The sequence below is a fragment of the mitochondrial genome of Zea mays (genome assembly GCF_902167145.1).
Source record: "Zea mays subsp. mays mitochondrion, complete genome".
NCBI lineage: Eukaryota > Viridiplantae > Streptophyta > Magnoliopsida > Poales > Poaceae > Zea > Zea mays.
This window is the reverse complement of record NC_007982.1, coordinates 556,589-569,630: the sequence shown is the minus strand read 5'-3', so window position 1 is coordinate 569,630 and position 13,042 is coordinate 556,589. Positions and strand designations below refer to the sequence as shown.

At 43.6% G+C, this 13,042-nt stretch overlaps 4 protein-coding genes across 4 annotated transcripts, besides 12 other annotated features; 1 reads left to right on the top strand and 3 right to left on the bottom strand.

Annotated features, from left to right (window-relative positions):
- Positions 1-3,965: 3,965 nt before the first annotated feature.
- nad6 (NADH dehydrogenase subunit 6) lies at positions 3,966-4,628 on the bottom strand. Its single transcript is given in 1 exon segment — positions 3,966-4,628. A coding segment is annotated over 1 exon segment (663 nt).
- Position 4,060, bottom strand, in nad6: a sequence feature (S->F (UCU->UUU); C to U RNA editing).
- Position 4,183, bottom strand, in nad6: a sequence feature (S->F (UCC->UUC); C to U RNA editing).
- Position 4,438, bottom strand, in nad6: a sequence feature (S->L (UCA->UUA); C to U RNA editing).
- Position 4,460, bottom strand, in nad6: a sequence feature (H->Y (CAU->UAU); C to U RNA editing).
- Position 4,468, bottom strand, in nad6: a sequence feature (P->L (CCA->CUA); C to U RNA editing).
- Position 4,470, bottom strand, in nad6: a sequence feature (F->F (UUC->UUU); C to U RNA editing).
- Position 4,483, bottom strand, in nad6: a sequence feature (S->F (UCC->UUC); C to U RNA editing).
- Position 4,491, bottom strand, in nad6: a sequence feature (L->L (CUC->CUU); C to U RNA editing).
- Position 4,540, bottom strand, in nad6: a sequence feature (P->F (CCC->UUC); C to U RNA editing).
- Position 4,541, bottom strand, in nad6: a sequence feature (P->F (CCC->UUC); C to U RNA editing).
- Position 4,603, bottom strand, in nad6: a sequence feature (P->F (CCU->UUU); C to U RNA editing).
- Position 4,604, bottom strand, in nad6: a sequence feature (P->F (CCU->UUU); C to U RNA editing).
- Positions 4,629-4,684: 56 nt separating the features above from the next.
- On the bottom strand, positions 4,685-5,134 carry orf149-a (hypothetical protein). Its single transcript has one exon. It carries the CDS (start codon positions 5,132-5,134, stop codon positions 4,685-4,687), a length of 450 nt encoding a protein of 149 aa, YP_588428.1.
- orf120 (hypothetical protein) lies at positions 5,114-5,476 on the top strand. The gene has a single exon. It carries the CDS (start codon positions 5,114-5,116, stop codon positions 5,474-5,476), a length of 363 nt encoding a protein of 120 aa, YP_588427.1.
- Positions 5,477-5,672: 196 nt separating this feature from the next.
- atp6 (ATPase subunit 6) lies at positions 5,673-6,905 on the bottom strand. Its single transcript has one exon. The coding sequence runs from the start codon at positions 6,903-6,905 to the stop codon at positions 5,673-5,675; it is 1,233 nt and encodes a 410-aa protein (YP_588426.1).
- Positions 6,906-13,042: the final 6,137 nt, after the last annotated feature.

Below are 13,042 nucleotides of genomic sequence, written 5' to 3'. Positions count from 1 at the left end.
GTTCTAACCATTTCTTGTGCATCATTCTTTCTGGATTTCTGCCAATCTCTTTCCTTGTGGATCTCATTCCTGGGTTCGGTAGGTTGATGGCTAAGGGAAGGTCTAGTCTAGTACGGATAGGAATTTAAGACTGGAGGATGCAAGAGAAGCAGATCTTCCTCGGCAAAAGGAAGAGAAGCAGAAGCCAATACAGCGGTGGAAAAGGATGGAATGTTGGACTATGGCCTTGCTTTATGGCAGTTACAAAACACATGAAGTTGAGAAGGGGTCCCGTATCAACCAACAAGCTATCCGTTGACCTATCTTGCCTAGCAAGAAAACGGCTTGCGCCTCACTCAAGCAAGTGCGAACGGGGCATTTTGAAAGTGAAATAACAGATTTTATATTGAATTAGGGCGTTTTATATGCCATCGATCTTCAGGTAACTCATTCACTGGATGAGAGAAAGTTCACGCTCCCTATCCCTAGTAGAAATTGATTACAAAACTGCCGCAGGCAAGATAAATATAAGTACAGGAGAGGAAATAGGAATGAATTAAAGAAAGTAGGACAGGTAAGCACTAGAGTAGAGGATGCATCCATAGAAAGCGGCAAGTTAGAATATTGATATTTATTTCCACACCATAAACAAAGTAACATAATGTGTGAAATAAACTTACAGGGGCGATCTTCCTATGCGATAGATTAGTTGGGCATATACGAAAATATGCAAACCAGGTTTCTTTCCTTTGTCTAGATTTTTTGTGTTCGAGCAATTTGGATTTCCAGCTGGGACTTCAACCGCAGTCTTGCCATTCTTTTTAATCACTGGTTCAATATTTAGATATCCCCGGATGTTCAACTTCAAGGCTAGGGTGGAGATGCTCCATTAGTGAAAGACCGATCTTCCCATACCAATCATCTTCCTCGCCCACTCAATGAATCCATCCTCGATTGAACTAGGGCTTCGCTTCGCTATTGCCTCTCCTGCCTTGTGTAGTGCCCTCTGGGGACTGCTCTAGTTCCCCAGATCTTAGCCAAATCAGTCAAGTTCAATGCTAAGGATTGAGGGTGACCAGTGGTCTTATGTGCATTCGGAAGAACCAACCTATACTAACATATAAGACCGAAGGGACAGACTCCTTTCCGAATGGTCTATGGGGCAGAAGCTATAATCCTCACTTTTTCCTAGCGTCTAGACACCACCTATTAGTAGTAAATCAAGAAAGCATTTAACCATCGTCTGCGTGCATCAATTATTGCTGCTTTCCGAAGATAGACTGAATGCTGAATGAAGAGAAGACTTATCTCCCGCCGTTGCTCGAGCCCGAGCTGCCGCTGTAGTGCAATGGGTCTTTCAAGGATCGAATTGGGCGTGATCTGGCCTTCATCCTCGAGGATATCCTGGACCTTCACATGAACACATTCAACGGGTCGATACCAGCTGCTTTTGGTAACCAGTCTCGGCTCTAGCACCTTGATGCAAGCCAGAATAACCTCACGGGATAAATATTCCCGGGAATAACTGCGTTGGTGAACCAGTTGACACTTGATCTCTCATCAAACAGTTTGGTGGGGCCAATACCTAGGGAGATTGGTCAACTGGAAAATAAGGAATTGCTAATTTAGAGACAGAATGGTCTTAGTGGAAGCATTCCAGAAGAGATTGGTAACCTGAAGCTGCTAAAAGTTCTTCAACTCCCCGGATGCAAGTTCACAGGCACCATCCCTTGGTCAATTGGTGGTCTCAAAAGAAGGAACTTTATATATCAGAGAACTACTTCAATGCTGAACTGCCAACATCTGTCGGTGAGCTGGGCAATCTAACTCGGCTGTTTGCAAAGGTGCTGGGCTCAGTGGGAGCATACCAAAAGAGCTTAGTAACTGCAAGAAGCTTACGCTCAAAAATCTGTCCGTCCCTTCAATGCCTTCACAGGCTCTATCCCTGAAGAACTTGCAGATTTAGAAGCTATTGCCACAATTTTCGTTGAAGGGAACAAACTTACGGGTCATATTCCAGATTGGATACGGAACAGGGCGAGTGTTCGATCCATATCTCTTGCAGAAAACATGTTCCGTGGGCCTCTGCCAGCGCTGCCATTGCAGCATCTTGTTAGTTTCTCTGCAGAAACCAACCAGCTCTCAGGTTCTATTCTATCCCAGCCGAGATATGTCAAGCCAACTCTCTGCAGTCACTCATATTGCACAATAACAATCTGACTGGGAGTATTCTAGAGACATTCATTTAAAGGATGCAAGAACCTCACAGAGCTGAACTTGCTAGGTAACCGTCTTAATGGTGAGATACCAGATTACTTGGCTGAGCTACCGCATAGATAGTAAAACTGGAATTGTCCCAAAACAATTTCACGGGAATGCAGCCTGACAAGTTGTGGGAGTCATCAACCATTTTGGAGATCTTATTCTAACCTTGTTCTATTGCTCTTTCTCAATGGTATTTCGGAGTGCTAGACCTCATTCTCTTTGATACGCTTATTCAATTGTTTCTTACGAAACCTTACGTTACTTTAATTCGATCCACGCGTAGCGCCTTTACTTTATTCTCTTTGAGAACTTTGAAAAGCCAAAGCACCCCGCAACTTCGAATTCGAAAAGAATGCTAAAACACCTGTTCAGTAAGAACAGCTAGCTTGAACCAACCCATTCGGACTGTACCACTTTATAATCCACCACTCTACGCTGATTGACAAAAATCATCTTTTCGGGAAGCGGAGAACTCATCTCAACACAAAGTCTGGCAAAGGATAACCTCTCCTGAGTAGCTGTCAACGATCAGTGAATCAAGGCGATCCGCAGTGAGAAAGCTCACAGTAGAATGCTACTGTAGGCCGGTAATGAGCCCGGTTCGCAGAAAGTAGAAGCTGGAAATGGCTTCCCCTCACACTTTCATATAAATCTTAGCTCTAGCACAACGACCTATGAAACTACTACTTTGCTTTGATTTGAGTACAGAGCCCTTCCTATTTTAGAACTGCAAGTCCTTCGCGCTTCGGAAAAACCTTTGGACTCACCCACCTGCTCACTTACTTTTATGCACCGGAACAAAAGCATTATGCTAAGTGCTAAGTCAGCCTCTTTGAAGTAAGTTCTGAAGCAGAAGCTGGCTAGTGGAGTCAGTTGACCCAGTGCTTTCCTGAGTGTTTATCTTCAATATTGTATCAAGTTGCTTTTTCTTTCCTTTGGCTTGCTTCTCTTAACCTTCTTCACGCCTCCACTCTGCAACGCAATGTTTTAGATCCATCTATAATGAAACGATAAAGTTTGACGGCTTCAAAAAAGTTTCGATTGAAAGAAGCCCACATACCCGCTCTTCTTTCCCGCACCTACCTTTCCAAGTAAAGTACCTAGAGAAGAAGGAAGGCGGTGACACCTTTCCAAGTAAAGTACCTAGAGAAGGCAGGTGGGCCTCGCCTTCTTTCTGTAAAAGAAAAAAAAAAAAGCTACTCTACTACAGACAACGCTGCTCAAAAGAACTCAATTTCTCCACCTCTCATTTTAGTCAAAATCAAAAGAAAGGAGAAGGATCCGGAGCAGGGTCACTCCCATCATCCCCCCCGGAATCAGAATCAGAATAACTTTTGCGCTTCCTTGACTCGGGCGGGCCTTCGGAGGTTCCTACTTTCCTTCCCCGCCCCCGGACAATTTTCTTCCCCCGTGCTCCCCGCTGAGTCGCCTCCTCCTGATTGAGGGGCATCAGGCTCGAGCATCGGGATCGGGGGTGTCGGGCTCACCGCGCGCCGCGTGCCCATATTTCCTTAGCAGATTATCGAATCGATCTCTACCCAAAACTCGCTGTGTGACTCGTCCCGTACAAACTGAACCCAGGTTTCTTGTAGAAGCGGTAGCTCCGCCCCCTCTGGCAGGACGTTATCTACAAGTTCCCTTGGCGTAGTCCCGGCTTCTACTAAAGATTGCTCCTCCCCGGCCCGCCTATAAATCCTTTCTATTCTCTCTGCCAAATCAGATTAAATGGATTCCGGATCAGCGGGGGGGACAGGTGCGTCATCCCCTTTGTGGGAGAAGAACCTTCTGTTCTGAATATGAATAGTAGTCCTCCTAGAATCCAAGGCATTTCGTCGGAATACATCCTGTCTTTTCACCTTTGTAGTCCTATGCATAGTAAGTACTATAGCCCCAATCATAGCTACTAATAAAATCAGACTAGAAACCAAAAACCAGACGGAATAGTAGGTATAAAGTAAATTGCCCAATGTTTCCAAATTAGTCCAACTTCGTACCTTTCCGGCATAAACCGTATATTTCAGAGAGGTCGTATTTCTGTGGGTTGGTAGTAATGGAATGGTTTCATTATCTAAAATGAAGAACATTTCCCACCAAAAGATCAGTCCAATAATACCACTCACTGGTAAATAGCGCAATACTTCTTCGTGAATCTCCGCTATTTGAATATTGAACATCATAACCACGAATAGGAATGAAACGGCAATAGCTCCTATATGAACTACTGGGAAGATCATAGCGGAGAAGTCGAGACCTAACAAAATAAGTAAACCAGAAGTGTCGCAAAAGACTAGGATGGGAAACAAAACGGAATGTACCGGATTTTTAGCACGTACAACCATCAAACCAGAGACCAAAGCAGGGCTCGACAAAACGGAAAGAATCATTGGAATTTCCCATCTTTGAAAGATCTGCTCCCAAAAGAGAAAGGGAGACTTAAAGATCAATATGTGGGTTTGGTTTTTCCAAACAAAAGATAAATATTGGATAAAAATAGAAGTTCAACAATAAAACTTTCCTTCAGTAGGCTCGCTCCCGGTGGAGCCGCCAGCCCGCTCAGAAGTGGATTCGAACCCCCGACACCGTGGTTCGTAGCCACTTCTGAGAAGGAAGTATTGGCTATGCACCCCTTCCCTTGACTAACTAAGTCTGCATATAAGGAGTGCAGAAATTCTATACTGTTCGTATCGCCGTGCAAATTATACGCAATTTGTTTCATTGTAAACCCTTGGCCCTTCCAATTCACGCCCGGAGGAGAATCAAGCCATCGACTGAACACATCAGTAGGAAAAGACTTACTATCATACCACCCACCTATATAGGCTTTTATGAGGAAAAGTCCCATATCTACTCTCTCAGTCCCCTTATCCGGATGTCCTTGAAAAGCAATCATAAGAGGGAAGTGCGCCGCTACAGATTGAGGTCTGAACACTGCTTTCGGCAAGAAAACCCTTCTTTGACTTATGCACTTAGGCAAACAAAGCCTTCAGGGCAGGTTCAATATAATGGTTGTTGCTTGCCTCTCCGCTTATGTCAGCATAGAGGATTTCACTCCAGTCGTAGAAGGAAGCCTTTCTATGAAACAATAAAGACTAACTCGAAGGAGCCAGTTTTGAATAAGGACCTTGTCTTTCAAGCTGGAAGACCAGAACGAGGTAAAGGTGAATCCCTTGACCGAGTGAAGGAGAGCGAGGAAGTAATCAAGTTCGAGCAAAGCTTAACACAAGCAAGTTGAACTTACTTTTAAGTAGACACACTTATTGATTGGAACATGAGAATTCCACGAATTGGTAATTGATAGAATTACTACTTACTGACTCTTTGATGACCGGCTTTGGTCGAGCAACCGCTACATTTCTGGAACGGCAACTGCCTACATAACTACTCTTCCACTTTTCAAGGAAGTTAGTAGTATCAGACCATATGTAGTTCTATGATTGGCTCCTCGTTTTTATGCAATTATGAAATGACTCATTTTGATGGAGATTTGTAGCATCATTCAAGTAAATACAAATTGAGATCGTAGAAACATGAGCTTGTGATATAGCTACACCTAATTCCAGACCGGTTAATGCTAGAACTATAAATAAGGGACCAAGATCTCCTAAGAAATAGAAAATATTATTCAGAAATAGCATAGTCCAAGCAAACCCACTTAAAATCTTTACTGAACTATGACCGGCCATCATATTAGCAAATAAACGTATTCCTGAGCTTAATGCACGAAAACAATGAGAGATTAGCTCAAGGAGTACTAAAAAAGGTGCTAATGGCAGTGGGACTCCCGCTGGTAATAAGAAGCTAAAAAAATGAAGCCCATGTCTTTGAAATCCAACGATCGTAATGCCTATAAAAATGGAAAATGAAAGAGCCAAAGTAATGAGAAAATGACTTGTCACTGTGAAGCTAAAGGGTATCATACCCTGGGGATTACGAAATAACGAAAAAGTAAAAGTGACCGAGATGCAAGGGAAAAACTTGTGTTTCACATTTCCGGAAAGACCACCTATTTGTTCGTTTACCAGGTTCGGCACGAAATCATAAATAAGCTCCACCAAGGATTGAAATGCATTTGGCACTGACTTTCCCCCTCCTTTTTTCGTAACAACAAAAACCAGAAGTAGGACCAAACCGAGAGTGAGTAGCATAGACAAGGATAGATTTGTGAATGAGACATAGTACTTGCCAATATTCAGATCCAGAATTGGGTGAATTCCAAATTGATCCAATGGGCTTTCTGTTACTGGTCCGCCGCCTCCAGGGATAATGATTGAGCCGTTATTTACTATCTCGCCGTTCCTTTCCATCTCATCGTACAGATCTCTTAGAGGCTGACCCAATCGACTTGCTTCTACCCCATGCGCTCGTATATCATCATATATTTCGGAAAAGCTGTGCCCAGCCTCGCGTTGGGGAAAGAGTAACCGTTGGCGGAAATCGCGTAGAACCTCACGGTCTTGAATGCTCCTTCCAATTGAAGATAAATATCTGTCTATTCGTAGGAGTATACAGACCCCTCTGGTTGCCTCTCTTGAAACTGGAGGGTATTCTTCTTCATATTCATAATAATCAGGTAAACTTAAATTACGAATTGGCACCATATTAGCCAATATTCTATTTCTTCTCTTCATATCAGTGGAACTCCATCTAGTCATCATCATCATGGAGTAACTATATAAAATCAAATACAATCTGCTCCCAAAAGAGACTTGGTTCTACCCAACGAAATCTTTTCATGAGCGGTAGAGTAGACTGAACACCCACACAATCTCGATTTGACAATTTCAGAAATGGAAGAATTTACCAATGAGACCGTCTACAGCAGAGAGGCTACCAGGACACGACCTTTCGCACAATGGAAATGGTACTACTGTGTCCCTAAGGGCCCCTCCTTTTCAGAGAGAACTGAATCAGAACATCTTTCTCTATGAAAATGGGAGAGTAAAAAGGGAACCGAAAACATTGATGTGAGAGCAATGATGAATCGAGCCGCATCACATCAACTAGAGAACTTAACATACGAGTTTTCTATCAAAACTATTACCCATCAATCTCTATCCTCGGGGATAGAATCCAGCTCACGGCGTACCTGATAACTACGCTTATATACGTCAATTCATGGGAAGATGCTTACAGGAACTTCCAACTACTCACTTTGAGCAGGCATGTTACGAAGCTGGCTGAACTAAGCCCAAGTTCGGTAAGGCGTAAAGTAAGTGCGAACCCGAAGCGTGGGTAGAGTTGGAAAGAAGCGTAAAGCTGTGTTGGTTCGATCGAAACATAGAAACCGCTTTCATGGTTGCCTCCTAGTGGTTTCGCCAACGAGAACGCAGGCTTAAAAACTTTATGCTTTCTTTTATCCAACAGCGATTCAGTATAAGAATACCAAGCCAAGCGCAGACGATCCGGGGAATTTCCAACTATTTCTTTCTTGAGAAGTGCGGAGAACACCCCGGAGTAGATGAACTCATTGCAGATACATTGCAACTTTATATGGGACCGATCTACTTAACACACTACAACACTACACTATCTATATATAGGTATATCGTAAGCGGTAACCTTCCTCAAACGTTTTATTATCCTTAGGTGAACTTTTCTCTATCTATATGGGCGTAGGCAGTCATAGTGGGTCTGTGAAAGTCAACAATATGGATGGCATAATAGGCAATGGTTGCGTACTAGATTGGTGGTCTTATACTTAAAAGCAGTTTGCTCTGATTCAAAGCAGGCGAAGTAGTTTCAGTGGTCTCATACTTGTGGTAACTCTCTTCATTTGTTGGTGCTCGGTGGTTGGCAAAAGCGCCTTCTGAAGAGTCGTACCCACGACCCATCACCCTTTGGAATAGATCCTCAGGCCCATCGCACGGCGAACTACCTAAAGCTTAGAGAGTTTGCAAGGAAAGGAGATAGACTGACTATCAGCGACTAGCTACAGGAAAGAGATTCGGGTTGTTAGGCAAAGTTGGGAGAGAAGTAAGAAATCGGTGATAGAAGTAGTGCTCGAGATATAAGGATAGGTCACAGGAATAGGAATATGGATAGCTCTCTCTCTAGTTTGAAGAAGGATAGCTGGCTGGGAGAGTAGAACTAGTTAAAGCGCTGGCTCTGGTCAGAAGAAAGAACTTACTGTTGTACTGTAGTATGGTAATAAAAAACATTGTAAAGGAAAAACTTATCTTGTTCCGCACTGAACTTCTATTATTACAAGAAAACGGAACTTGTTGAGCTACAGACAAAAGTTTTACTTCACAGGTACTCCTCTGATACTAAATCGGCTAACGCCTACAGGAAGAAGCTGTTTCGGCAGCTGTACTCTCAAAAGTAACCAGCTATTTCCTTTTTTTCATTCACCCAGTACAGGTTTGTTTGAGAAAGGAAAGGCAGTTCCCTCTTTTGTTTAAGAAAGGCAAGGCTGTTCTGTCCTAAGTTACAGGCTCTAACATTGGTTTCGTCGGCTGGCTACTTTGAAGCAAGGGCTGCAGAGTCAAGTTAGGCGCAAGGCATGGTTGGTTGGGGACCAATAAATACTACCACATCCTGGGACACCGGAAGCTAAACCATCACCAGACCCAGAAAGGAAACGGGTCAATCAAGTCACTTATTTTCTCTAGATAAGGATGGTGCTTTCACCAGTTTATTTGGATAAGGCCATGGTTTTTAGAAGTTCAACACTTAAGCCATTCTCTGGAAACGACATCAACGGAGATTCTCGAGAAACGAGGAATGATGGCTAGCGGCACCAAAACATGAAAGGAATCGAGATCGGAGGTATTTCTACTCGGCCTTCTTCTCTGCCCTGCCCTCTTCTCAGGGAACATTCCTATCCTGGCCATTGATTCGATCAGTTTGAGAACGAAAGAAGAAAGCAATCCTCGCATACGTTTAAATACGATATATTACTAGTTTGACGAGCAAGATTCCAACAAGGCACTCGTTTTTACGAGTAAGATTCCAACAAGGCACCCGGAAACCCTGACTTCATTCTGACACGGACTTAACCATGCCCTACTACCGAACCTATCTCTAGCTTCTGGATACGAAGACAGAAAGAGAACCCATTTGTCTTTAAGAGAAACGCTTCAAAGCGGAAAGAGTGGGGAAGTGGAGTTGCCACGACGATCTAGATGGAAGTTTCCAGATTTCAAGGTAAGAAGTCGAGCCAGACTCTTTGCTAAAGCAATTAATTGGTTTTTACAACCTGGCCTCCGCAAGCTAAAGGAATGATACAGGAGACGATTAAGTGGATACTCTACTTCCACCGAAAACCATGGATACCTTGCCACTACCACTACTTCCGCCGACAACCTAGTTTGATCCATTCCTGAAGCAGATGCAGGATGCAGAAAGGATGCTCTATAGATGCACTCGAAGGAGGCACTTTATATCATACTAGGTCAAGCGATTCGTGCACTCGATCCTGGTCGATTGGTTGGGATAGCAGACTTCCTAGTTGGCAAAGTCCTCTCTCAAAAAGGTTTGTAGTATAATGGGCATCACTCATTAAGTGAAGTGTTCCGCCAAAGCATGGAAGTCCATCCAATCCAGACACTTGCCAGTTCCACTACCTTGAAAGGCTATGTATGAATCGCTTCGCTATCCTCCCTGCTCCGAACTCGAAAGAGATCTTTATCACTAGCTAGAAATGTGACAACCGGAAGGAAGGTTCTTACTGAAGTGAGTAGAGCTCTAGCTCTAGTAAGTAGAGTAGCCAGGATCCAGGATCTAGTAAAGAGAAGTATTTCATGACTTTACTTGGGTAAGGGAGTGAGTCACTACTAATGTGACGAACATAAAAAGTTATATTAAATTTTGATATAAAGTCATCGACCTGAAAAGCTTCAATCTAAGTTGCTTCTCCTTAATGCTTCTCTTGATCCGGTGGTCGGCCAGCCCCTATCCCTCGAAACCCTGACAGAACAATGACCTACAAAGGTTACTAATCGAGATTAGGGATCTGCTTCTATTGAATGAATACGCAACTTTCAACCTGCCAGCCAAAGCTAGGAACCGGGCAAGAAACTCCTCCCCAGGAAGACTAGCCTCGGGTTAAAGATAGAGAAAGCCGCCTCGGGATACGAGAATGAAGACTAGCCTCGGGCCTCGGTTATTATGATTTTTATTTGAGTGATTTGAGGTTTGCCGCAGAGAATGAAGCACGGCACTTAGGTGGGACAAGCTTCGACTCGAAGAATAGCATGCAAAGCAATCCGAATAGCCTAGTTGTTGTAATACGAGAAAAAAGAGATGTCATACTTCTGTTTCTCAAGCAATCAATCATCGACTTGCACAAGGGTTTCTTGTTATTCCGGATTTCATGCTAGTCGAAACGAGTCGCACGAAGCACATCTATTCTGATACTCCGGCCCATTCCTCAGGTCAATCCTGAATGCAACGAAGATTGGTACCCCCATCCCATAGGTCAAGTCAAACAAGCCACATGCTTTGTACGCCCACAGAACTAAAGGTTCCAGCACTACACCCCACATTTACTAATAACGATGGGGCAGATCATTCTCGGATCCGGATTGGTCGATAGCAGAAAGAAGCATGTTTTCCATTTCAATACGAGTGCCTGGACTAAATAGTTGGTTTGCTTGGCCCAGAACAAGATGGAAGAGATGCTGATGCTTACTCTGAAATAGCAGGAAGTCCACCAATCATGGGATGGGCGAGACCGCCTAGCCTACCTTTTGCTTGCTCATTCACCTCCTCGCTTTAAAGTAGTTGAAATATCCCACTCAAGAGTCTTGGCTTGGCAAGGAATCTTATCTTTGGGAAATCAAGGATTACGAAGCATATGAATAGATATTGCTCTGTCAGCTTCCGTTCGTGGTAGGACATCCATCCCACCACTCACTCGAGAAAGGAAAGATATGAAGAGGATATTATGATGTACAAGCACCCATAAACGATACAATAAATGATGTACAAAGCTGGAAGAAGCTGGTTGTTAGCATTCTATGATTTTTTATGATTCTTCTTCTCAGGCTTAGCAGTTTGCTCTTTCTTAGAACTATTACTTTCCAAGCGTTGGTTGTTGACCAAAGCAATAGCTCACGTTCCAGCAAGAAGAGGTAGGTGAATAAGCCTAGCCTTCTTTCAGGGGGATGCCAATACCAAGCATGTTAATGCCAAACTAGTATGAGCCCATAGTTGGACTGCTTTTCCCCTAAGCAAACTCCATCCACGCTTCGCGCCTTCTCGTATATCTCTGGAAATTTCTTCAGGGGTCCTACCCTAATAAGAGGGAGATGCTTCGGCATCGGACGAAGAATAGGGGAATGCGACACTTTACACAGCGGCAAGATAAACTTCCATTGCTCCGGAATGTTCAGCATTGTACTACTACGCTTTCTTCCTTACTCCGGCCAACAACATGAGGAGAAGCTGCGTACATCTACACCCTTCCTAATTGCGAATAACGAAGTCCTAGGGAAAGCAACGTTGGAAAAAGTGGTGTAGTTAAAGATAGCCATATTTAGTAATTAAGCCTTTTTTACTTTCTTTCTTCTTTTTCAAAACCAATGAATGCGGTTGGCTTCTCAGAACTCACCTCTCAGGTTCCAGACCTTCCTTGAAGGCACAGTCGAGTAACTAGCGTTCTAAGGCCTGTTTTCCGAATGGAGCACGGCAGTAGGAATTACAGACTTGGGTCTTGGAATGGTAGGTAGGGATTTCATAGGCTGGGTGGTGTGTCGAGAAGCTTACATTCGTCGATCCTGTTTTTCAACTTCATGCATTTGCCTGGACTGCCTCGGTCGGATCGGCATACGTGTTCCAATCTCCTGCAAGTATCCACGCCTCTTTAACGCAACCAGCTATTTGTTTGAGGTCCTTCGGCTCTCTGATTCTCTTTGGTTTTCGCGTAGACGGCTGGGAAGAGGAAGATGATAGGGATGATCAAGACTACCATTACTTATCTGAGATGGATTATAAAGAGATATATCTAGAGATAGAGCGGGCGCGGAAAAGGCGGACATAGGAACTAGGTGAATAAACAAACATATAGCTCTGGTGTTCATTGCGAAGTAGCCTACAAATTAGTATTCATATCCGGCTCTCACTGCTAGGAGTAGATCTGAACCAACGAACGTAGGCTAGGACCTGCATGTAATGTTACAGCCTTGCCAATACTTCCTTTTGATAATGAAATAGCCGAGGACAGGCTGTCTCGGAAGTAAGTGCTTTCATGACATTCCAACTGGTTAACACAACACTATCTTCTTCTTTTTTCAGGAATTGGTATATCGATCAAGTGGAATATGATATATGTGCAAATATGTCATCATCACTGGAATCAGCATAAGATTTGGATTCCATCAACTTGAACCTCTCTATCTTTTTCTTCTGTTCTTTTATTTTAAGCTTCAATAGCTGGAATCTTTCCATTCGTAGTAGTTATGAGCTCCTGCTTAAGGTTCTGGGCTACGAATTCCTTCCTTGGTCCCTTCCTTCGCTAGCCCTGTTCCTAAACCTATTCCTTGCATACGAGCGAGGCCCACGCAAATACTACGTAGGATATGAAATCAAAACTACGATTGATTCCCACGAGCTAAAGGTCAATACGAGCGTTGCACTAGCGAAATCTAAAGGATTTGTGTCCCCTCCTGCTTGTAGTATTGTATTGTCATCCGACAAATTATCTAGTTGTAGGCGTCCGTTCAAAGCGGAAAGAAAGAGCACTGGTCCACGGATAAGCTAAAAGGCAGGATGCAGGTACTGTTATAGAAACTCGGCATGAAACAGGAACTAGGGACAAAGAAGAGAGCCAAATAACAAGTTTAGCAAAAGACCAAGC